The sequence below is a fragment of the Mirounga angustirostris genome, unplaced genomic scaffold (assembly GCF_029215605.1).
Source record: "Mirounga angustirostris isolate CCGP_5_RB_7025 unplaced genomic scaffold, mMirAng1.0.hap1 SCAF_6, whole genome shotgun sequence".
Classification (NCBI taxonomy): Eukaryota; Metazoa; Chordata; class Mammalia; order Carnivora; family Phocidae; genus Mirounga; species Mirounga angustirostris.
Genome location: NW_026991714.1, coordinates 90,112,028 through 90,136,102, shown reverse-complemented (window position 1 = coordinate 90,136,102; position 24,075 = coordinate 90,112,028). Strand labels below are relative to the sequence as shown.

At 38.4% G+C, this 24,075-nt stretch overlaps 1 protein-coding gene across 5 annotated transcripts in view; it reads left to right on the top strand.

Moving 5' to 3' along the window:
- Positions 1-22,716, top strand: part of SLC16A9 (solute carrier family 16 member 9) — a 52,383-nt gene extending 29,667 nt beyond the window's left edge. For 2 of the 5 annotated variants that reach the window (XM_045877886.3, XM_054508166.2), the window contains 4 exons: positions 4,842-4,985; positions 16,713-16,808; positions 19,321-20,238; positions 20,652-22,716. In XM_045877886.3, coding sequence (XP_045733842.1) covers positions 4,842-4,985; positions 16,713-16,808; positions 19,321-20,238; positions 20,652-20,830 — 1,337 coding nt within the window. In that variant the 3' untranslated portion in view covers positions 20,831-22,716. The remainder of the gene's footprint in view (positions 1-4,841; positions 4,986-16,712; positions 16,809-19,320; positions 20,239-20,651) is intronic. The other 3 variants (XM_045877889.3, XM_045877888.3, XM_054508168.2) reach the window with 3 other exon arrangements.
- Positions 22,717-24,075: the final 1,359 nt, after the last annotated feature.

The window sequence follows — 24,075 nt, the reverse complement described above, 5'->3', positions numbered from 1 at the left end:
AACAAAGCAACCCCCAGCCCCATGTGGCTTTTGAGCACTTGAAATGTGGCTAGTTCAAGTTGAGATGTGCTAGAAGTGTAACAAATTCATACTGGATTTCAAAGCCTTACTACAAAACAAAAGACTATAAAATGTCTCATTAATGATATTGAAATGTTGAAATGATAGTGTTTTAGATGTATTGAGTCAGATAAAATGTATTGCTAAAATTAATTTTACTTCTTTTTGTTTTTCTAATGTGCCTACTTAGGGAGTTTAGAATTCCATATGTGGCTCACACGTGTGACTCCTTGTATTTCTATTGTGCAGTATTGCTCTAGGGGACAAGGGGTAAATAGTGAAGGAACGACAGTGGTCACATATTTAGGTTTTTGTTTGATGAATGCAGACCTAAGTATAATGTTACCAACGTACTTTAAAATTTTAAGAAGTGTATTCTTCCTCCATGCTAATTTGAACAGCCAGCAAAAATTTAGCTCTCTTGTTTCTTCCTAAATCACCCTGAGGGATGAAGGAAACAATTTCATCACCTACTTGTAGATCTTTCTGACTCCTTATAACAACTCATTCTTGTCATTTTCTTAATTCACCCGTGATCATAACAAAACACTTTTTCAGTTAGAACTTTCATTTTCATTTCCCTTTTTATTCCCTTTATTGGCTGAAAATTACCTCAATCGGTCTGATTTGCGGATGGCTATTAACACATTATTTTATATTTTTTGTTTCATTTTGTACTTACGAGGTTGCAGTACTCAAAATCCCATCCTTATCTTCCTTACTTTCTTTGCTCCTTACTTTGGTTTGTAGGGCTATTCACTAATATACAGGTTCTTACATTTTTTTGAGTGAATGTGTTCCCATTGTGCCAAAACTGTGGCTGGGAGAATAGAATATCTTGTAAGAACCCTGAATACCGTACGCTGGGAAGGAGAGAGCTGTTCCCCTCTTGGTGCCCCACCCTGCCATCTACCGTCCTTAGACCATTCTGAGCCAGCTGCCTACTACTGAACATTTAGCCAAGGACTTTCAGCTCAACCAGCTCGTCAACTTTCATCTCCCAGACGGAATGTAGTAATAGTAATAATGGCTCCCAAACACCAACTGACAGACAATTTTAGTTTCAAGAAACATTTTCACTGAAGGCGAAATGAATATAAAGGCACTGATCCTCTGTGTGTGTGTATTAGGTTCCCACTATCTTCTTTCTATCTTACATTTTATTCTCAAATGATGTATCCTTCTCACTATTTCCTTATTAAAAGATTCCTTCTTCCTCCTAAATGAAATGGCAGCGATAATGGATGGTGATTACATTTAAAAAATGACTTGTTAAAATAAAAAGATGATGAAGCTTTCTTCTTCCTTTTTTCTAAAGTTTTACAGCTTTCCATAAGTGGAATCACTGGCTCATATTGAGTTAACTAACTTTTGTTCCAAAGGCCCCTTCTGCAAAGTACAAGACTTGAAACATTGTAAGAAATTTCCCCCAGAGAGTCATCCTTTCATTCAGTTTATCTCTTGAAACTAGTCCAGCACTGAGGAGTACTCTATGGTTTCTCATCTTGGGAAACTTGCCTGCTATTACCAAGAGCTAAGCATGTAAATGTGTCACGTCTTGCAGATGTGACTTAATGGTCAATTCCAGTTATACTTCACCCTGATTGTTATCGATGAAATATGGGGCTACTGTGGTTTAAATCTATGTAAATAGAATCTAGAAATACTCTAGTTTTAAGGATTAGAATAAAATAATTTGCTCTGAACTTTTAAACACCAAAATGACATGAATGTTACATTTTCATCTGCCATCGATTCATAGAACTACTTAAGCTATAAGATATTAACAAAAGTACATTGGTGTTCTTTATTAATATTTTGATTTTTAGGAAAAAATTAAGGTGTCAGTTGAAATACTTCCCAGTTGGGAAGAATGCTAAGCTGACTTTGGCCTTAGCCTTTTCATTGGTTGGCTATGGCTTCTTGGTCAAATTAAGGGATCTTTCTGAGTGCCAGTTTTATCATTTTAAAAATGAGGTGTTTGGACTCTTTCCAAGGCCTCTTTCAGCTCTAAAATTCTGTTTATATCTCTGACATCAAGATATTTTTCTAAGTAAACAGCAGATGGCAGTATGAAAGTAGAGAAATTTTAAAAAAGAGTTTCAGTTTACTGTTTTGTCAGTCAAAGAATTTTTGCTCATTTCTTTCCTGAGCTTAATTTTTTTCAAATAATCATGTATTTGACCAAAATGATTTATGAACTTATCACATAGTTGATAATAATTATGTACTTATTAGCATGTAATAGTTACAGTGTAATTGTACATGCTATGAAAATTATTACCCTTCATCCGCACCCCTAGTTTCCCATACTCTGCATCTCCTTGTGGAGTTATCATGTATTAAGGAGCATAGATTTAAAGTCCTACTTTGAGGATGGAACTTGAAACTTTTCAGGTATGCCAGTAATAATCATCTCTGTGTTTTAATTCCATTCGGCTTGTTAAATTTGTTGACACTGACTCTCAATGTCAATGTCAATGTTTGGTAAACAACACAGAAGGATCATGCTTTTATGATGTCACACACCCATTTATGAAATTTGACCCTTAAAATCATTTCTATTTTTGAAGTGTCTAAGTATTTCTCATTGGGTATACAGACAGCTCAACTACGGATGATAAGTTTGGTCTTTCAAATAGATTTTCCTTTTAATACACAGGCACAGATTATTCCCCTCTGTTTATCATACAAATATATCAGTCTCCTCTTCTGAACTGGCTCACATAGAAGGCCTGAAATGTCAGGGGCCAGTTCATGACCAGGGAGAAATGTGGGAGAGCTGTACGTGTTGAGAGCTATGTGGTATCTCAGTGGTCATATCCTGGTCTTTAGTAGGCACTTGAGAGATTCTCTGGTATTGGCAGGAATGCTGGACTTGGAGTGGCCGGATCCTGGCTCTATCACTTATAAACAGTGTAACTCATTTCTTTGTTTGAGGTTACTGAACGAAAGATACATACAGAAAAGTGTGCATATTCTGAGTACAGCTTGATGAACTTTTCACAAACCAAATTACAGCCATGTAATAATGTGAATATTCACATCAAGAAACAGAACATTGGTAGTACCCTAGAAGTGGGGCCATGCTCCCTTCTGATTATAACTCCCTACCCATTACCAAAGATAACCATTATCCTGACTTCTATCATAGATCAATTTTGCCTGTGTTTGTACTTTCTATAATTGCAATTATGCAACGTATTCTTTCTTGTGTTGAGTGTCTTTCATACCACATATGTTTATGAGATACTTCTGCATGTGTAGCTACAGATCATTCATTCTCGTTGCCATATAATAGTCCATTGTATGACTATACCAGAATTCACTTATGTTTTCTATTGCTGATGAACAATCTGGGTTTCTAGGCTACTATACATAGTTCTGCTGTGAACATTATATACTTTTAGTACAGGTATTTCTATTGAGTGTATACATAGAAGCAGAATTTCTGAGCTATACCATGTGTCATGTTCAGCTTTAGGAGACAAGACCAGCAGTTTATGAGGGTTCTGATTGCTTCCTATCCTTGCTAACACTGTTGTCTATCTTTAGCCATCCTGGTGATTGCACTTTTTAAAAATTGGGAATAATAATTTGTACCTTGAAAGGTTGTTGTCAACTTAATTAAGATGTGTTTCTCTTTGCTTTCAAGTCCTGGGCTCTTTCTTCTGCCATGGGCTTGGACAACCTCTCTGAGCTTCAGTTTCCTTCCATGTAAATAGACTAATGGGCTGAATAATCCTTAATGTCCTTTCATTTCTGATAAGCTTAGCTCTGTCGTTGTAGGGGCTTTCTAGGTACACGGCTAGTGGGAAAGAATTTCACCATCACTTAAATCCCATTACTTATCCATAGTTATCCATGTTGCCCACTTATCCATAGCACAAATCCGGGCAGCGTCACTGTTACCTGTTACTCAACAGTGTACTTCTTCCCACAAATTCCAGGTTACACATAGAATGTAGGACAGTGGTACTGACGGTTTCATACCGGAACAGGTGGGGTGCTTCTCCATTTGGCCTCACCTGCCAGAATATTCTCTAGGAAATGAATAACCACCCCTCCATCCCTCTATATGGTCATATTGATGATCACCCTTGTGCTGGAAAGGAGCGCTGGGTAGGAAAAAAATGCATGGAACATGCAGGAGGCAAAATCCTCAGCATAGTATGATGGTTAAGATGCTGGGCTCAGGACTCAGACTGCCTGGGTTTTTACTTCTTCCTCTGTTACTACTCTGGCGGCGGCTGCCATTGTCATCACTGAAGACCTAGCATTGACTGTGAATTTCCTTGTGTCAGGCCTTGGAATCAGCTTGACTTCTGTGCTCTCATTTGTCTTCACGGCAACCCTATGAGGTGGTACTATTATTATAGTCGTCAGATGAGGAAACTGAGGCACAGAGAGATCAGAAAAGTTGCCTGAGATCAAATTGCCAGCAAGTAGTAGAGCTCCACTTTGAATAAGGTCAGACTCCAGAACGCCATTTCTTAACTAGGTGGCCTTATCATCCGGAAACTTTAATTTCCTTATCAAAAAATGAGGTGAACAATAGTATCTACCTTCCTGGGCTGCAGTGAGATTAAAATGAAATGTGATTGTTTATAGGAAGTATGTCACAGAGTGTCCAGCACATAGTAAATACACAGTAGATGTTTATTGTTAGTGTTGTTATTGTATGATGGAAAGAATCATTTTAAATTTATGATGGGATGGATCCTCTGATTGTGCGAAGGAGGTTACTGTTGAATAAGTGAAGGTTTCATTTATTATTTTAGGTCCTGTCTGCAGCCTCTGTGTCTCCTCTTTTGGAGCAAGACCTGTGACAATCTTCAGTGGCTTCATGGTAGCTGGAGGCCTGATGTTGAGCAGTTTTGCCCCCAATATCTACTTTCTGTTTTTTTCCTATGGCATTGTTGTAGGTAAGAAACCTGGTCACTATAATTTTTCTTTTTCTTTTCTTTTTTTTTTTTTTTTGTGGTTTAGGTTTTATTTCATCATCATAAACTGAACTCTGCAATCCAGCTAGACCTGGGGATAAGGAACCATGGAGCCCGCAGAACTGCAGCGAGAGCACAGAGATTCTGGGGTATTTCGAGCAGGTGGGGGCGGAGGGGTGCTCTCCTGAACTACAGAAGGAACTATAATTTTTCTAAGCTTCAAGAGTTAGACATCATTTTACCAAGTTCAGCTTTATTATTCAGTTAATATACGGCATGAAAATGATCAAAAATAATTTACTTTCAATGACCACTTCACCAAAAATTACTGCCTTAGTAACATGTCCGCCCAATGAATCCAAATATTTGAAAGAATAAACATGTTTTATCAATGCACATTATGTTCTCTTGCAAGGCACAAGAAGGTTTTTCATTTCAGCACTGCACAAAAAAGGCAAAGAGAGAGGGGGGAGCATGAGACTGATAGCACTTCTCACTGACTTAGGAAGTGGTCCCTTTCATATGGCCCGTTAAGCAGGGCTCTGTTGAGTTGTTTGTGTTCTAAACATCCTGCGCTTCCAGGGCCCACATCACAAAGTTACAGCAGAAGTAAAAAGTAGATTTTAAAACACATAATTATTATTATTATTATTTTAAGATAAGGCAAGAGTGAAGAAAAACTGAGTGGTGGGGATAATTGATGATGATATTGATTATAGGAGAGGGAAAGTAGAGGGCTCTTGGCCTGAGAGGACAGTTTTGGGGCAGATGCCTTTGTGATGTATTATACTAATTGTATTCAACGTTCAACATCATCAGACTAGTCCTAGGGGCTGTTGGTAGAGAATTTGAAAAAGATGATTGCAGCTGTCAAAGTTTTTCTTAGTGTCTGAAAGAACCTAATTTTGTTGACTAGTGATATTCCTCTTTTTTACTTGGGACTGTTTCCCGAAGAATACATAATAGAAATAAGAACAGCTAATATGCACTGGGTACTTCCTATGTGCTTGGCTCTGTGCTGAATTCTTTATCTGACCTCAGTGAATCTTCACAAGAACTCACATTACAGAGAGGGAAAGTGAAGCTCAGAGAAGGGAAATTACTAACTGAAGCTATATAAGTAGGAGATTTGGGGTTGAATCCACTCAGTCTGACACCAGGTCCTGACCTCTTTCACATTTTTGTAACTATTTTTGGTGCTTTTCAAACCCTTGAAGTCTATTTTAAATTTAACTACATACTCTAATACTGCTGAGACCTGAATCCCATGTTAGTTCTTTGAGAACATGCAGTACATTTTTGGGATTTTATATTTCCTATAGTGTTTAATACAGTTCTGGAATGTGGGTACAAATACATTAATCTCTTGTGTAAAATTTGAGAGTCTCCACTGAATAATCATTTTGCATTATTGTCTAAAGGCATAAAAATAAAAATGTAGGTATCTGTGTTTATGCATGAATATTGGATTATTCCTTTTAGGACAAATCCCTTTTTACATAGAAAATTGAATCATTATGCCATTGATATGATTTGGGCATTTCCCCCAAACTCTGGACTACACATTTAAAGTTTCATGGGATTTTCCTCTTCCACATGGTTTCAAGGTTAATCGAGGCATACGAAGTTGTTACTGACTTAAAAATTGATGAGCAGTGAGTGATACCATAGCATTTGCATTACCTGTAGATAAAAATAAATTTTTAAGAAGAAAAAATTGGCTTGCAATGTCTAAGAGTAATATACATTTGATTGTGTTGGAAGAATATCTAAGGATGTACAGAAATAAAAAGATAATATTAACTAACTCCCATAACTAAATTTCAATTTCTGCAGCAATGGAGGGAGTTTTATCAAACTGTGAAGTTATTTTTTGATTTGGCTTATGTTGCTGGAACCTTTTGAGAACTAACTGTGCCCCCCCACCCCCCACCTCCATGAATCCATGATTTTCAGTTAAGATAGGACTTGAGATTGGTCTTGGCTGGTGCTGGTGTTATAGGGCTTCCACTTGGCTTTCTCCACTATGATTAACTCTTACCCCATCGGCCAAGGAACAATGTAGAGGGTTACACCCACCACCATGAATGGGTGAGCCATTGAAATATCAGGAATTGGATGGGTCCATGGACTCAGTGGATCCATTGTGAGCCAGACCTGGGGCATGATCCTGTATATTACCTGGCCCCCATATGACCGCATTCTAAGGGAAGGCCACGTAAATGCTTGAGGCCCCTAGTTAACTTGGCAGCTCATGTTCTGTGTCGATCTAGATTCAAAGGGTATCCCACTTTCCCCAGTGCACAAGTACCTATATAAATGGCCATTGTTACCTTTGGGGAAGCATTTAGGGTATTGTTATATACATACTTGTCGTAGAGTTTATTGTAATGTCCTTCCTCCTGGAATCCCGGTCTCTCCTTCACTTAATGATTCTGGGTCAGAAAACAGGCTCAGGTCTGAAGACTCTGATTTGGCAATAGGTTCTGAATCCCTGCAACTAAGAAGCAATTGTCAGCTTGTGGAGAGAGTGCGGGGTTTAAGGTCAGGAGACAGAGATTCTGTGAGCCTGAACAAGCTTGATGACAAATGGCTGTCCCTTATCTGTGAAGGCAGGCTGGGAAACCTACCTCACACAGGTTTTGTGAAGACCAAATAAAGTCAAGTGACATATAAATAAAAATAAAACAAATAAAAGAATTGAGTTGGATTTCAATTAATAAAAAGATCGCTCTCCCTGGTAATTATTGGGGCCTTGTTAACTACTCCTAGCCAGCAGATAATTAATACTTATTACCATGTTTGACGTCTTTGTGTTTCTTTCTTTCTTTTCTTTCATCAGTAGGCTCATACTCCAGGGCTCATTGAATATTTCTAGGATAAATAAATGAGATAATACTGAACAGTGATACTTCCATTCTATCATCATTTAGAATAGCCAGTTGAAAAGGAAGTGACAAGAAATTATTACAGTCTAAACTCATTTTCCTTTCTGTATTGAGTTCCTTAGAAAAAATAAGAAAGATTCACTTTAATGATAATATTAATTGAGCACTAGTTCTGTGCAGAATTGTATACTGAGCATTTTCTTTTGCCTAGGATGAACTAGATGGTCTCTTAAGAGCGACAGTATGTGGAGGGAAGGAGCAAACACCGAGAGGCAGGCTCTGGGGACCAACCATGTGGGTTTACCTTATGTTATTCACTTGCCAGGTCTATTGACTTCAGGCAAGTTACTTAGCTTCTATTTTCTCATTTTTAAAACTGAATGTAATAATGACATCCACCTTCGGGTTTTGTGAATTGAGGAGGTAATGCAATAAACGTTAGTTAGCACAACCGTTAATATTAGTTTTGTGACCTTGGAAAATTATTTAATCTCTCTGAACTTCTCTTTTTCTTTTTATTGAATGACTGCACGAAGCTATTGCGCCTATTTGTGAGAAGCACAAGGAGGTGTTTCATACATCCTTTCCCTTAAATTCCTTTCTGAACACTTAGTTCAAGACCACAGCAGCAGTTTTTTGCTACCGAGGAAGCTTTATTGAATCAGCGATATTTGTATAACAGCTTAAGAAGATAGAAAAAGAAATTAAAGCTTTTTCATATGTGTAATTATAATACACAATATCAAAAAGGATACCAAAGTGTATCAATGGGCATAATTCTGTTTGACCACTTAATTGATGTTTTAAAAGGATCATCTTGAAAATACGATGTTATCTTGTTCAGTTTTTGTAGCTAACATAAAATGGCCGTTTCCCCCTTTTCAAGTGACTGCAAGCCACACTGCCAAACCTGGGGATTCAGGCTTCTATTTTCTCAATTACTTTATTAAGTCAGGAAAAAGAAAGTGGGGTGCAGGGTGGGGGTGGGAAATATGTGCTGAATGAGTTGCTCAAGTGTCTCCCCAATAATTTCTTTTTGCTTTTCTGAAAAGCCACAACTCAAAATCAATGTCTTTTGTCTCTTTCCTTCAGAGTATATTGTTTTTTAGCTACCTAGTTAGTGTTTTCTTACTATTCCTTCTTGGTCTTTGGAAAAATTCAGTTTTCTCTTTCTTCATTTTCATGGTAATATCTGTGTATGTAGTGAATCTGCTCAGCTTATTGAGATCGGGGAGGGAAAAGACCATGTTTGCAGACAGTCTGATTCTCCTGCTCAATTACGGCAAATGAGATCAAGGTCATTTCCTGAAGTTCATTTTAGCAGTTAGAGTTTTATAAGCCTTTTTGTTTTGTTTTGTTTTTAATGGTTATATCATTAAAGATAGTCCTTTTATCTCTCACTGATGCTCAGTTGTAATAAAGAACTATGATTTTCTAATTAGTCTGAGGCTGTTATCGACATAATGCCGTAATACTCAGGTAAAAAGTTGGTTAATGGTTACTTTTTAGTACTTGTTATATTCCAGGCACAGGAAATCTTTTACATTTTTTTTAAAGATTTTATTTATTTATTGCCAGAGAGAGTGAGAGAGCACAAACAGGGGGAACAGCAGAGAGAGAGAGGGAGAAGCAGGCTCCCTGCTAAGCAGGGAGCCCGATGCTGGGCTCGATCCCAGGATCCTGGGATCATGACCTGAGCCGAAGGCAGACGCTCAACCATCTGAGCTACCCAGGCGCCCCAATCTTTTACATTTTTTATGTCTCTTAATCTTTACAGCTATCTCATAAGATTGTTTTAAAGATAAAGGAACTAAGAGAGTTTAAGTAAATTCCCAAGTCCCCCAAGTCGCCCAGCCAGTAAGAGATAGAGCTGGGATTTGAATCCAAGCCTGCCTGATTGCCAAGCCTGTTCTCATAACTAGTCAATGTCATGTTCAGAGTATTCATGCTAAGGTACAAAAGTCAGAGACAGTTTATTAAAAACGCTAGCCAATCGCTTGCACTTTTAAACTCTTCATGCAGATGTTTGAACCTAGCAGCATAAAAGTACCTGCATTTGGATATGCTAAACTTATTTACCTTATTCGGTGCCTTAAGTTACCTTCCCACAGTTTCATTTCTAGAAGTAGGTATTTCTAGAACACTATATGTAATTGCTTATCCTAACCTTTGGTCAGGATAATAAATCGTCTTGGCTCAACTATTCTAAGAGGTGGTTCAAATACTTGCTTTAAAATATACAGAAGGGGAATTCTCCCAAATAACTGAGAGACAGGTCCTCACACTACAGTGGTCACTGTCCTGGTTTGCCCAGGACTAATGGGTTTTCTAGGATATGAGACTTCTAGTAGCCAAACCGGGAATGTCCTGGGCACTGGCCCTTCCCCCGACCCCACACAGTATTTGGATTCTGTAGCCTCACCCATATTGCTTCTTAAGATTGCCACGTTGAAATGTACTGTTACTAAAATGTTTCCTTTTCGTAAAAGTAATACTGCAGGGGGACGTTTTCATATATAAATGCAGGGGCTTGATATATATCTATTCAGTTACATGCAAAAATATGTATATAATGGAAGGATATTTAAAAAAATTCATAGACGTTTTCAAAAATACATACACGATTTCAGATGTTCTATTGCTTGTCTTCCTAAAATAGATCAGACTTCCACTTTGCATGCTTTTATTCACATGCTAGTTCTTTAGAAATGCTTGCTTTATTTATTCTAAATTTGAAGCATTTTATAATATCAGAGTGTTTTACTTCAATTATATTTTCTTCTCTTAACTCTCTTATCAGTTTAATTGATCTAGGTATTTTTTTAATTTATAGGTAAGGATTGAGAAAAATGAGAAAATGAGGAAGTTTAGTGTGATTTGCCCAAAGTGTCATCTTAGAAGGCATAGAAGTAGGATATTAGTTCTATCTTTTTTCAAACCATATAATTCTAATTCCGTCTTTCCACTGATGCTATCCTAATAAATTAATTATTGTGAAAGAAAAAAATATTTAATATTTTTTGAGGTAAGATTTAGTTTCTGACTAAAGTAAAAAGTAAAAAAAAATCAGCATCATTGAAGTGGGGAACAGATATAAAGAAATTATTTAAAAATACATGTACACACACATACATACAGATTGATTGTGTTTGTTATATGTATAGAGACACAGACAGGAAGAGAAAAGATGCAAAAACTCAAATGAGATTTATGGGAAAAGGTAGTAGACTAACTTCTGTGGGGAGTTGATTCAACAGATTTTAGAAACACTCTGTGCCAGGCTCGGACCTGGAACCAGGATACTTGGATGAATAAGGCACAGCCTACCTTCAGATAGCTCATTGCCTAGTTGGGGGAATAAACTTGTAAATTTGCAACTTGTAGCACAGCAAAATAAGTGCAATAATAAAATGAAACCAACATTCCGTGTAGATGTAAATGTACCTGTGGGGGAGGGGGTGCTGAAGCAGGCTTCATGCAGTTCATGCTTGAGCTGAGTCTGGAAGGACAGGTAGGATGTGGTCAGGTAGGCATGGGTTTCGAAGGGGAGTGAGGGGGGTGGAAGGAGGACACTGCAGGAGCTCAAATGCTCAGAGGTGTGATAGACCGTGGATAAAAGTGTTTTTACAAGGGGCGCCTGGGTGGCTCAGTTGGTTAAGCGACTGCCTTCGGCTCAGGTCATGATCCTGGAGTCCCTGGATCGAGTCCCTGGATCGAGTCCCGCATCGGGCTCCCTGCTCGGCGGGGAGTCTGCTTCTCCCTCTGACCCTTCCTCTCTCATGCTCTCTGTCTCCCATTCTCTCTCTCAGATAAATAAATAAAATCTTTAAAAAAAAAAGTGTTTTTACAGATACTTGTTTAAGGACTGCCGAAGTCACGTGGATGGGTGCAAATACCTCAAAGCATGGTGTGCACCGAAGACCGGATGACAAAATGTTTCTATACGGACTTGACTGTTGGAGTGTGACATAATGAGAATTGTATGACAGCAGCTTAGAAGATAGATTGATGGAAAAAGAAAAAAAAAAAAAGGAAGACAGATTGGTGGGAAAAGTACTGGAGGCTTGAGACAGTGATCAGGAAGGCAGAATTCATCTCAGAAAAGATGAGGTGGTGAACAGAGCCAGGCGGGGCAGAGAGAGAGGGAGGTTAATAATTTAGGTAGTGGGTATACTAAAGAGCTTCTGTCTGGTTTGATGGGAAGAGATGAGGGAAAAGAGGCCTCTGAACTCGTGGTCTTGCCCAGAGGTGTGTGAAATGGAACATAAGGTGTGGAAAGGAAATGTCAGAACACGTAAATAAATTTAGCTTTTACCTATTTAAGTAAAGGAAACAATAATATTTTACTAATGTTTTTGCTTTGAATTGCTAGTAATATAGGTATTTAGTTTAAAAATTATACTGCAGGCTGATGTGAATCAGTGAATTTTTTTCACTGATAGGAGTCTGATTAAAAGTGATTGGAGACCAAGGGATGCTTAAAGACAGTGGTTTCCAAACTTTATAGTCTTGGGACTTTTTACATTCTTTTATGTAGGACCCCAAGGAGCTTTTGAATATATGGATTATACTTATAGATATTTATTCTGTTAAAATTAACTGTATTAAAAGCTGAGAAATTTGAAAATATTTGGTTAGTAATGCATTTAAAGATAATAACAAACCCAGTACATGATAACATAAATAATGAACTTATGAAAAATAACTCTATTTTCTTTTTTTTTTAAAGATTTTATTTATTTATTTGAGAGAGAGAGAATGAGAGAGAGCACATGAGAGGGAGGAGGGTCAGAGGGAGAAGCAGACTCCCGACCGAGCAGGGAGCCCGATGCGGGACTCGATCCAGAGACTCCAGGATCATGACCTGAGCCGAAGGCAGTTGCTTAACCAACTGAGCCACCCAGGCGCCCATAACTCTATTTTCTAAAAGAAAAACAGAATTTAGTGAAAAGAGCTGCATTATTTCACAGTTTTGCAAATCTCTTTAATGTTTGGCTTCTTAGAAGACTTCTGGATTCTCATATCGGCTCCGTACGCAGTCTGTTGCGATCTGTTTTTTTGATTGAAGTGTATGAGGTAAATCTTGTCACACACAAAGATGTAGTTGGAAAAGGGAGGAGTTTTTAATAGCCTTTTCATGTAATTGTAGATATTCTTCTTTGATACTACACCAAAACTTGATGAGTGATGATTTTCCACCATTAATTGTAATATGAAACCTGGTACCACATCAATATACTTTTCATACTCTGTTATATTAAACCCAATTATTTATTCTGCACTTTGCTTTTTCTTTTTTTCATTTCTTTTTTTTAATTTATTATAATACCTAACCTTTATTTTTTTCAAATTTTTATTTAAATTCTGGTTAGTGAACATACAGTGCAATATTGGTTTCTGGAGTAGAATTCAGTGATTCATCACTTACATACAACACCCAGTGCTCATCACAAGTGCCCTACCCATCACCCATCTAGCCATCCTCCACCCACCTCCTTCTATCAACCCTTAGTTTGTTCTCTAGAGTTGAGAGTCTCTTATGGCTTGTTTTCCTCTCTCCGTTTTTTCTTTTCCCCCTTCCCATATGTTCATCTGTTTACTTTTTTAAATTCCATATATGAGTGAGATCATATGGTATTTGTCTTTCTCTGACTGATTTATTTCACTTAGCATAATACTCTCTAGCTCCATCTACATCGTTGCAAATGACATATTCTGCACTTTGAATAGATCTTCATTCAAGCCTGATTTTGTAATATCATGAATTGGTTATTTGAAAAATATTGGTTCACTGAGTTATGAAAGAACTTATAAATATTGTTAAATTTCATTATACAACATCAAAAATCACTTTTGTTACTACCACCAGCAGACTCATCAGAAAACCTTTATATGTTAGGAAGCTGTCCAAATTCATGGTCATGGATACAAGTTTTCTAAAATTCTATTTTTTCTGTAATGTTTGGATTTTATCATTGGTAACAATTATTGCCAGTTGTCTCCCTTCTTAGTTTGTTTTCAGAAAGATGTCTGCCTAATACCCAAGTCTGAGTAACTGTAGTTTGTCTGATATTCTTTCAAATACAAACAGGGTTACACAGGAGAAGAGGGGCTATTTGAGCTGGCTACTAAAACAATTGCATAAGGGCTTTTCCTTGTAACAATTGTTGTCATCCAAATGAAGCATTTTTAAAAAATTTTGTTTTTATTGTGAGTAGGTGGTTATGTAGCATAACTTGATACCAAAGTTTGGTACCAATACCTTGATTTGTGCTAAGGCCCTTGTGGTTTTACTCACCATCTCTTTTGCTCCCTCAGTGTAAATGTAAACACAGTGAAAAAAAGCAGAGATCATGTTAGTGTTACAGTAGTCCCCCCTTACCCATGGGAGATACAGTCCAAGTCCAATGAATGTCTGAACATGCATAGTAATGAACCCTATGTTTTCTCCTATATGTACACACCTATGATAAAGTTTAATTTATAAATTAGGCACAGTAAGAGATTAACAACAATAGTTAATAATAAAATAGAACAATTATAACAATATACTGTAATAAAAGTTTAGTGAAGTGGTCTCTCTCTCAGAATACCTTGTTGTACTGTACTCACCCTTCTTGTGATGATGCAAGATGGTAAAATGCCTGAGTGATGAGACAAAGTGAGGTGAACGACGTAGGCGCTGTGACCTAACGTTAGGCTACTACTGACCTTCGGACCATATGTCAGGAGTATCATCTGCTTCTGGACTGCAGTTGACTGCAGGTAACTGAAACGATGGAAAGCAAAACTGCGGATAAGTGGGAGACTAGTTAAGACTATGAGGAAAATAGTTGTGACTTTATGGACTCTAGGAAAGATCTTGGAGATTCTAGGGACCCCTCTGTAATAACTTCCAGTTTAAGGTCAGCCTGATACAGACGTAGGAAGGCATCATGCTAACTTTTTCAAAAATTTAAGGAGAAAGCATTTCAAGTTTCTGTGACATTAAAAAAAAGTGAAATAAACTTAACGGAAACCCATGGCCTTGAAATAATTCTTAAAAATGCCTTTTTTTTGGTCTCAGGCTAAAAGTTTAAAAGTTGTTGTTTCAACTTTTCTGACACTGACATTTAGCAATCCGAAATGTCTTTTTTTTTTCTTGTCTCTAATGCCTAACATTTGACAGAGCCCTGACAACCAAATCACAGAAAAGTAAATTCATTCGTCCTCCAAAGGCTTTCTGATGTATAGTCTCAGCTAAGGGTGGCATTTTTTGGTTTTGAAATTGATTGTTTAAAAACAGTTTTATTTCATATCTTGAAGTGTCCTATATACACATAGTAACTGTATAAATCAATCCAACTCATGTTTTAGTTGATGAGATATTTTTTCCCCTTAAATCATATAAAAAGGGCACTTTATGTTAAAAAGTTTGCTTAAAGCGTAATTGTTTTAGTCTATCTCATTTCTTTAAGAAGACTTTTTATGGAATCACAGATGATCCTCTGGGTCTTAAGTTGTTTAAAATGTTAATTTCCTAAAATAGTTATGCAGTATATTCGTAAAGCCCATGTACTTTCTAATCATAGTTTAGGTACCAATTAAAAGTAATGAAAATGATCTTAACTCATTTAATGGACCATGGTTAAAATCCAGTTTTTAAACTATAGCTATGTGTTTGTTATAGAATGATCCTCAAGAGCAGATAATGTTGCAGAGGAAAGGCAAAAAGCCATGATTTAGAAGCCAGAGGAAAATTTTATGAAAAACAAACTGGGTTTATCAGGTGCTAAATAGGAAAGAAAAGATTTAAGCTAATAAAAGCCTTGGAGAAGATCTGGAGATAAATATTGTCCTTGGGTCTCAAGAAAGGGAAATTTAGTAATGTACCTTTTTTTTAATTATAAGAGAATTTCAAATCTACAGAAAAATAGAGAATCATATAGCAAAAGCTGTATGTTCCACTTAAACTTAACAGTTGTTAATATTTTATTGTATTTGCTTCCTTTTTTGTTTTTGTGTAGATATTTTAAACTAAAGACATTTTACTCCTAAATAGGGTAGTTTGCATCTCTGAAAGAAAAAAACTTACAAATCTATATTTTACTGAGATGGGATGATCTGAGAACCCCAGAGGACTTGTGGGGGGGGTCCTTTGTTTTGTAGACTGGGGTGTGCAAACTATAACCTCTCACAAAATAGCTTGGACCAGTGAAGGGAACTTTCTCAAATTGTTTAGAGCACTTTGAGGAGGAAGGGACAGTGAGTTCAGGGCAAGGACTTGGAATAGAGACAGAAAGGCATGTTTGATTAAATTTTACTGTTTGGTGACTTAACCATTGTCTTTATCTGCCCGCAATGTCTTGATTTAAATTTGCATTATTCATTCATGCTTCAGAAATTGGACTTTTTTTTTTTTAAAGATTTTATTTATTTGACAGAGAGAGACAGCGAGAGCAGGAACACAAGCAGGGGGAGTGGGTGAGGGAGAAGCAGGCTTCCTGCCGAGCAGGGAGCCCGATGTGGGGCTCGATCCCAGGACCCTGGGATCATGACCTGAGCCGAAGGCAGACGCTTAACGACTGAGCCACCCAGGTGCCCTGGACTTTTTTTTTTTGACTTGAGCCCAACCTTAGGATGGGTGTGGAGTGAGAGCTGAGCCTACCCAAATATGTTCATTGGAGCTGCACCACTGACATCTAAAGGATCCAGGAATCCATGCTCTGAAGAGTTTTAGCCAGTCAGAAACAGAACGGCCCACTGGAGATACTTAGTCTTTTTCGTTTTTGCATTGAAGTACTAAGTCTGTCTTATTTATGCAATGTCTTCTTATGTTTAGGACTCGGATGTGGTTTATTATACACGGCAACAGTGACCATTACGTGCCAGTATTTTGACAGCCACCGAGGCCTTGCCCTTGGCCTGATTTCAACAGGTACATTTTCAAAATAAGTATAGCATTGTCACTATCCAGCCTTCTAATCAAAGTCAAAAGTTACCAAACACAGATGTTTAACCAACCACTTCCCAGCTCCCACTTAGGGAGTTTTTACTCGAGTTTTTTACTCTAGCCCCAGAAGGAAGTTTTTACTCTAGCCCGAGAAGGAAATGTTATTTTCCACTGTGAATAAGGGTGTAGCTTCCAGAAAATCCTAGGATACATATACGAAAAATCTGGGGCATTTGATGACCAATATAATAAAGGAAGGAGAAGCTTATGGGCCCAGTCAAGTGAGAGTCACAAGCTGGTGAGAGCTTTACTAAAGAAGCAGAGTGCACTTATGTGAGTCACCTTCTCTCTGGGAGAGGTAGGAAAAATGCCAGGAAAGTGAGGACCCCAGGGCTCCATCAGGAAGCTTGATGCCGACATCTCGCCATCTCCATTTACTGCTGAGTGTACAGTTTTTTCTAAAGTCCTGATTTATGAATGCATCTCCCTGGCCATGTGCATATCCACATGACAGCTGTTGACTCTTGTTCTTCCTTTAATAATCAAGAGATGATCACTGGGGGGAAATGTAAATAAAAAAGCCTTCTGGACTTCCTCTGATGTTTTAACGTGGCCTTGCACTTTTCAGTTGGATTTTTTCCTAAGCTGTTTAGGGAACTTATCAAAATTTTCTGTGGCCAATATTTTATGAGTTTGCTTAGGAGACAGAGATGTCAAGTTGAGTAAAAGTTGTACGTTTACATATGCTACTTACTCGTTAATGAGCACGGGGTCCTGGGAGGTCAGATTTCCAGAGAAACCGAGTAAGTTCAATGATCTTTCTGGCAACAGAATCCAAACTAATGTTTTATTCCTGAGGCCAACCCAGTGGCAACAAAGTGATTCCAGATTGAATTAAATGGAGCGGGATATTTACCAAAGGTGGTTAAAGGAAGCATTGCCAGGTGAGAAATGTGAATTATGGTCTAAGAGGGGACAGGACAGGGCCAGAGTCTGAGGACACGGCTAGGCTGAGGCAGAACTGGGAGAAGAAATAGCAAAAACAGAAGACAGAGAACCCAAAGCAGTTGGAATTTTGTTCAAAGAACCTTACAGGATCTCCTGCAAGTGTGGGAGAAAGCGTGAGGGTGGGCATGAGCTTAAAGGACAATAGGTCTTACGTGCACTCTATTTTGGTAGAGGCATTGTAATGTAGCAACAAACACAGACCCCGGACCCAGAAGACCTGGTTTTGAATCCTACCTGTGTCACTCACTTGCTGTCTGGTGACAGACAAGTTATGTAACCGTTCTGTTCAGTTAACTGTGAGTTAAGCCTCAGTTTTCTAAACTGTAAAATGGTGATAATAGTACTCATCACATCAAGTTATTGGGAATATTAAAGGAACATATGTGTAAGGCACATAGCAAGGACTCTAAAACATGGACTATCGTAATTATGACCTAGGTTTCCCGTAATGTCCAAATTCATGTATGCTGATGCTGCCAGAAATTGTATGCTGTGTGCTTTCACTCAGTCTAGAAAGGAGGGCATGAGGGCCTGGGCCATGGCACACTGAAGTAAAAATGGATCGACTCTGGACAGTTAAGATTTGGCAGAATTAAGGAGTTTTTAGTTTCAACTCACAGGGAGCTCAGTGAGGCAAAATTAGGTAGAAATGGATCTAGTTAGTCCTTTTGGGCTGTGATAACAAAGTACCATAGACTAGGTGGCTTATCTACAACAGAAGTGTATTTCTCTGTTCTGGAGCCTGGGAATCCGACATCAGGATGCCAGCATGGTGGGGTTCTGGTGACAGACCTCTTCCAGGCTGCAGATTGCCATTTTCTTGCTGTTTCCTCACATGGTGGAAGGGAAGGGGGTCTCTCAGGGGTCTCTTTGATATGGGTGCTAGTCCCATTCATGAGTGCTCCATGGGCTCATGACTTCATCACCCCCCAAAGGCCCCACTTCCTAATACCATCATGTTAGAGGTTAGGATTTCAACATATGAATTGGGGTGGGGGCACAGACATTCAGCCCATAGCATCCACATTCAGTGAAAGATGACAAGCAAAACAAAACTCACAGCAGAATTTTTTAAAAATTGAAAAGAAACCAAAAATCAAAATATGTGAAATATGTGACCTCACTGAAAGAAAGGAACATGGGCATGAAACAAAGATTTTAGGGAAGTGATCTTGTTCCCTGGTAAACAGGGGTTGGTAACTAATGTCCACAGGCCAGATCTGGTCTACTGCCTGTTTTTGGAGAGCTCATGAGCTAAGAATGATTTTTACATTTTTGTATAGTCAATACAAAAATCAGAATAAGGATGTTCCAGGGCATATGAAAATTATGTGCAATTAAAAATTCAATGTCCATAGATAAAGGTTTACTGGAATATAATCATGCTCCTTCCTTTACCAATCTTATTTGGCCGATATTAATAATGGTTGTTCTGAGAGTCCCAAATTTATAAGAGATTAAGATTGAACAGCTCTCACTTCCTTTTTAGGTTCAAGTGTTGGACTTTTTATATACGCTGCTCTGCAGAGGTTGCTGATTGAGTTCTATGGGCTGGATGGATGCCTGCTGATTGTGGGTGCCTTAGCTTTAAATATATTAGCCTGTGGCAGCCTGATGAGACCCCTTGAGTCTTCTGATTGCCCTTCGCCTGAAAAAACAGCTCTGGAAAGTGTACCAGATCGATACTCCATTTACAGTGAGAAAGGAAAGGACCTGGAAGAGAACACAAACATTCTTGGAAAGAGCTGTGGTGCTGAGGAAACACGCAAGAGCACCTTGGCCAGTGGTGGCCGCAAACAGGAGAGTCTACTTCATAAAAACCCAGCAACAGTGGCGCACGCAAAAGAGGCTGAAACATACAAAAAGAAAGTCGCAGAACAGACATATTTTTGCAAACAGCTTGCCAAGAGGAAGTGGCAATTATATAAAGACTACTGTGGAGAAACTGTGGCTCTTTTTAAAAACAAAGTATTCTCAGCCCTCTTCATTGCGATCTTCCTTTTTGACATCGGGGGATTTCCACCTTCTTTACTTATGGAAGATGTGGCAAGAAGTTCAAATGTGAAAGAAGAAGAGCTTATTATGCCTCTCATTTCCATTATTGGTATTATGACAGCAGTGGGTAAACTCCTTTTAGGGATACTGGCTGACTTTAAGTGGATTAATACCTTACATCTTTACGTGGCTACCTTAGTAATCATGGGCCTGGCCTTGTGTGCAATTCCATTTGCCAAAAGTTATGTCACATTGGCAATACTTTCTGGGATTCTAGGGTTTCTGACTGGTAATTGGTCCATCTTCCCATATGTGACCACAAAGACTGTGGGAATTGAAAAATTAGCCCATGCCTATGGGATATTAATGTTCTTTGCTGGACTTGGAAATAGCCTTGGACCACCAATTGTTGGTAAGATGTTTCTTAAAGTCAGTCTATTTTACTGTTCTTCTTTGTAACATCCCTGGATATAGAAATCCAGATTGTAATAGTAGCACAGATTAGCACAAAATAAATCTGCATAGATGTCTCCTGGTAATGATTTATTCATAATCACTTTGATATAGTTGAAAAGGCCAGTATACTTGCTCAGGGAGTTGTGTTCATTTTTTATTTGGGAGAAACTCAAAATGCCTGTTTATCCTTGTCCAAATTATTTGGGAAGTTCTTCTCTGCTGACTCCCAGTGGTCTGCTATAGAGTACATGGGGTAATTAATATATATCCCGATCCTTACTGTATCGAAGATTGATGAACTTAATGGAGGATGGGCTTCCCTTTCATACAATTTCTATCAAATTCACTTATTTCTTACTCTCTTTTCAGGTTGGTTTTATGACTGGACCCAGACCTATGACACGGCGTTTTATTTCAGTGGCTTCTGCGTCCTGCTGGGAGGCTTCATCCTGCTGCTGGCCGCCTTGCCCTCCTGGGACACATGCAACAAGCTGCTGCCCAGGCCGGCTCCAACAACCTTTCTGTACAAAGTTACCTCTAATGTTTAGAGGAATATTGGAAGGTGCTACAGACTTTTCTCATAGCAGAATTTCACTGTGGCTGACTCTGAATGAAAATTTTTTTTTTTTTTTAACAAACCCTATTCTCTATGTACTGTATATGTAGCTTCTATCTCCCGTATATATTTTTTCCCTTTTTTTCTTTTTCCAAGAAGTGGGACTCATTACTCATGAGTTCTTGATGATGTAAAAAATTTGGCCTGCCTCGGAAGGCTTTCTCTGCGTAAAGAAATATAATTTCTCTGTAGGCTCCATTAGTTCCACTGCAAGGCACCCGGAGGGGGCTCTTCTATTTTAAACCTGATGCAGGCAGCATGATGAGCTCTATGTGAAGGCCACTAGGGGCTAAATCACTCTCTTCTCTACGTTAGACTGGCTGGTACATGAAAACAGTTACTAAAATGGCCTTAAGAATTGCAGTGGAGCAAGCCGATCTTTTTTTTCTCAAAGCTATTTTGAATTACAGTCACTAGTTTTCACTGTTTGATTTTATTTCCCTTGAGGCAGCACCCCATGTTCGGACCCACTGCGCTTAAATCGTTTCATTTCCTAAGTTGTTTGCTGAGAGGCAGGCAGTCTCCAAACGGGGGCACTCCCCACAGCCTTGCTCATGGTCGGCTGCCATAACCACGCTCACTCTTCTCTGTCAGCATCCAGTCAACTGATGTTTCCCAGGAAGTGCTGATTTTACCTGTTTCCAAATTGGAAATGCGTAAACCATTCCGCTCTGGCAAATGGGCAACATCCATTTGCTTCGGGCACAGTGGGAATGAATTGCAAATCCTTGCATAACTTCTCAATGAACCGTTTATTTGCTACTATCAGATTTTACCACTATCAAATTTTAATTCAAGGGTAGAACTAAAACGTGTGTGTGTGTGTGTGTGTGTGTGTACTCCAAGTCTGTGTGGGACATGGAAAGAGAAAAAGGCAATAAGAAATTCATACCCTGATCCAAGTTTATTCAATCTTATAAAAATTTTTGGAAGAAAATCAATGTTTAATAAATGGACATTTTCCTAAAGAAATATTTTTTGACTTTGCTCTATGATAGAATCCGCTAGATCTTTTAAAAAATATAGTTGCCTGAGCACTACTCTTAGAGATTTTAATTCTGTAGGTGTAGGCTGTGGGCCAAGCCTCAATATTTTTAGTGAGCTCTTCAAGGAATTCTGACAACAGAGCCGTCGAGAATGGCTGTTATAAGACTGGCAATAGAGAAAGAGTCATTCTCTTAAATAAAAAACAAAAAAGCAATAAACCATTGAGGTGAGGTGTTTTTAGAAATAGCCAACTGTGGTTCTTTAAATAGGACGCACTCTTATTGTGCCAAAATTTTCTTTTCATTTCTTTTGAAATATGTAAGATTTTATACTTCTATGTTGCCTTTCTTGGAAGGCGCCTAAAGCACTTTATAAGCATGAAGCCCCACCACACCTCAGTGAAGTAGGTTAAGTACTATTTTTCTATGGAGTAAACCTGGAGTGTGGGGGAATTTCATAACGGAGTTAATCCTACTCAATAATGCAATAATGGGGCTCAAAGTGCCTTGGACTTCTACTCCATACTCAGACTTCTGGAAAGTTTTCTGTACCTCATTCTTTAGTTACTGTCAAGGTTAGTAAATAAAAGAAGTGACATTTTAAAAATTTAAACTAAATGTTTTTGTGTTGAAAGTTCCTTTTTGCCAATATTATATTCAGGAAATCCTATAACCTGAAAAATTTAACTTTACATCCCCACATTCGTCAATGTTGATAATTGTCCAAATGCATCTTCACTCTGTCTACTAATGTCATCCAGTGTGTGCATTTTCCGTTGTCTAGGGAATGAATTTTATGTTACAATAAAATATTTTTTTGGTTTGTTTTGCACTGGTTTGGTTGCTTTTTCTCTTCTTAGCCATCCTCCGCCCCCAAATTGCAGTGACATTTCACTTGAATGTAAAAAAATTTAATTACCACATGTTCACTTCAGACCCCAGAATTTGGTGACTGGACCTCAACATATTCAAGTCAGTCTGCTAAACTATTTTGACCATTGCCTTCCAAAAAGCTAACATGTCAATCCTAGAGAATCCTTTTGAGGAAAAGGGGATAGGTTTCTCTTTGAGATTTTTAATAATGATGTTGGCAGTCATTAATGGAATTCTTAATATGTTCTAGGCACATTATATTATATATCTTTCATTATAGCCCTGTGAGGTGAGGATTATAGTCTTCATTGTATGGTACAAAACATAATTGTCATGATATGGACAACATATATAAGTAGCTTCCCAAAGCAAAATGAAGAAAGTTTCTAGTAAACCCTCTGATTTCTAACATGGCTAGGAAATGGGGCTTGGGTGGGAGGGCTGCTATAAAGCCAATCCTTTAGTGAATAGACAAGGCATGTTTATGTAAATAATTATTCAAGATTTGCCCATTTCCTAAGAATTAACATTTTTTAAAAAAAGTTTATGTATCTGTGTCAGGGGTTGAACTCATGAACCCGGGATCAAGAGTCACCTGCTCTTCCGACTGAGCCTGCCAGGCACCCAAGAATTAACATTTAAAAACACACTTAATGAAATTATAATTGACTAGAACATAATCTTTCTTTTGCGACTCAAATGGTATTTTGTAACCTTCCAAGTGCCTGGGACTTTGTTAGCGCCCCTGCTTCCTCCTTTCAGCCTTCTCCTTCACTCTGTCTCTGATAAGCCTCCCAGGAGCCAGTTGCTGAATTAATTTTCTCTAGGGTGACCATGTCATCAGGAGAGAAGTTTCAGCCACCACCTTTTAAAAGCCCCGTGAGGAACCGTTCCCAGGAACCAGGAGTCGCAGCACTGGGAGGTCATGACCGTGGGGGCTGTCAGTTATGTTGTGCTGGCTGGAAAAGTCCCCTGACCTGAGAGAGCCTCAACTTCTAGCAATCAATCTGGGATTATCTTAACTCGCAACGTTCTGGGAAATAAAGGAGAGCTCTCTTTTGAAGGAAAGAATGCCTCATTTTTTCTCTTACTTAGGAGTATTATTTTAAACACATCAAGTACACAGTTTACATTAGCAGTGCCATACAATTTCTCCCTCATTAATAACGATCCTGGGGGACCTTTTGCTCTGCAGTCAAGAGTGTCTGAAGGATGCCGGTTAATAAAATGCCTCTTTGAGTCAGGAGTCTGACTACAATCGGTTAAAATGATCAGAGATGTATGACTACAGGGACAATATCCAGAGATGCGGTACACA